Source organism: Loa loa (genome assembly GCF_000183805.2).
Source record: "Loa loa unplaced genomic scaffold supercont3.749, whole genome shotgun sequence".
Lineage (NCBI taxonomy): Eukaryota > Metazoa > Nematoda > Chromadorea > Rhabditida > Onchocercidae > Loa > Loa loa.
Window position 1 is genome coordinate 5,171 of NW_018108929.1, and position 2,020 is coordinate 7,190.

Consider the following 2,020-nt stretch of genomic DNA (forward strand, 5'->3'; position numbering starts at 1 on the left):
TTACGAGATTTTAGGACTCCACAATAAGTATATAAATAAACACTCTTTTTTAAACAAATTATCTTTTTATCAAATTTGTAACAGTGCAAGTTTGCGCGAAATCTACTTTGGAATATTTGTGACCAATCTCCAGAATGGATAAATTGTCGTGTTTGAGATTGAATAAAAGCATTCAGTATACTAGTAAATTTGAATGCTTTTTTTCAGAGTTGGCAAGAAACCACACTCATCAATATGCATTTCACCTGTATCATTTTCGTCCTTTTCCAACTGAGTGACACTCAAACTATCGTAAGTTCATTTAAAGTTCAAAAAATAGAAGATAGCACCGCAATATTTCTAAGGTTTCAAACTTTTAAGGCAGTTTGAAATTGATAACTTCATATAATTTGAGGAGCTACAAGCAGAGCCGTTGGATTGGACCATCAGATCTATCAGCGCCAGAAGTGATTAGGGAACAAACAAGTGTAAGAATAAATCAGAAAAAAATCTGGCTTAAATGGTATCAAAATGGAACATCCGACATCCAAATAATCAAAAGGAAACAACCACAGCGTACGACTCATACAGGTGAAAAGTGGTTAAAATGCGAATGGACACATATGATCATCATAGACACACAGGGACTCGTACTGGTGAGAAGTCCTTCTTCACTTCGGAATGTGATAAGAATTTTAGCCAGGGAAGGAATCTGCTTACACATATAATGATTCATACGGTAAGAAGCCGTTCTCATGTTCGAAGTGTGGGAAGAATTTCACCGGTTCATCGAATGTGCTTAGACATACGCTAATATGTGCTTAGACATACGCTAATACTCTTGCTAATAGGAAATCATAGGCTTGTTCTTTGTGCGAGAAAAATTTCGCCGTCACAGAATATAAGACGTTACATGAAGATTCATGACAATGGCAGGCCCAAATTCAACTGCACTATGTGCGATAAAGCTTTCCTGTGGAAATCCTATTTGAAATCACACATGAAGAATCAATCACGTGGGAGGTTGATAAACTCATTTTAAGGCGAAATTACGCATTGCTATTTTGTTGTATTTTCTATAAATTAAATTCATTACTCTTTATTGTATTGTTACCATTCTATTGCTTTTTTGGCATATTAGTATTGTTCCTCTACTATTTCTTTATTATTTCTCTTATCTTAGTTGTACAAAATCCTTCGCTTCGTGTCTACTTGCATCTTATTAAACAGCATTTTCAGTATTAATGCATATATGACCATTCTGGTATTGTTGTATTTTTGTTGCATTTCTGATATTGCATTTTCGTTGCATTTCTTGGTATTGTTGTATTTTTTGTAGGTTAAATTCGCTTGCCTTTATTGTATTGTTAACATTCCATTGCTTTATATGTATATTAGCATTGTTCCTTTAAGATTTCTTTATTATTGGTCTTGTTTTAGTGAATAAAATCCTCCGTTTCTACTTGTGTCTGTTTGCATCTTACTAAACAGCCTTTTCATTAGTAATGCATATATGACAAGCAAACAACTTGCATGTATGGATGAAGAACTTGCAATTAAGTTTCAATATTACTAAATCATTGACGAAGAACTTGCAATTAGGTTTCAATATTGCTAAATCATTGACGAAATTATATATAACAACATGGAGATTTTTGGCAACAAAAAGGCTTTTCTTAATCATAGCACTTGAACCTCTCAGCATTTCATACGGTTGCTTATCTATTTCCTTTGTCAACTTACAGTTCCATTGTGATGTTCGTTGAAGATAACAGTCATTTTTTTCATTTAATTAATAAACCATCCCAACTACGGCCTCACACCAGTTAGTTGTCGAATATGTGATTTGCATTCAACAAATGTTCCAAATCGGTGACAGATCTGAGGAGACGGAGAAAAAAAATCACAGTATCGAAAACTTTTTAAGATGAAGTGAGAGAAAAGAATTTTTAAGTTTTTAAAAGTAGGAATAAATTTAATCTAATTTCAAAGTTAATCTTTGATTAGATTAAATTTATTCTCATCCGTTTCTCACAGTTCC

At 33.1% G+C, this 2,020-nt stretch overlaps 1 protein-coding gene across 1 annotated transcript; it reads left to right on the forward strand.

Moving 5' to 3' along the window:
- Positions 1 to 234: 234 nt before the first annotated feature.
- Positions 235 to 804, forward strand: LOAG_14927 (hypothetical protein; the record flags this gene model as incomplete). The annotated part of the gene is made up of 3 exons (XM_020448876.1): positions 235 to 344; positions 395 to 635; positions 679 to 804. The coding sequence occupies 3 exons, from the start codon at positions 235 to 237 to the stop codon at positions 802 to 804; spliced, it is 477 nt and encodes a 158-aa protein (XP_020301008.1).
- Positions 805 to 2,020: the final 1,216 nt, after the last annotated feature.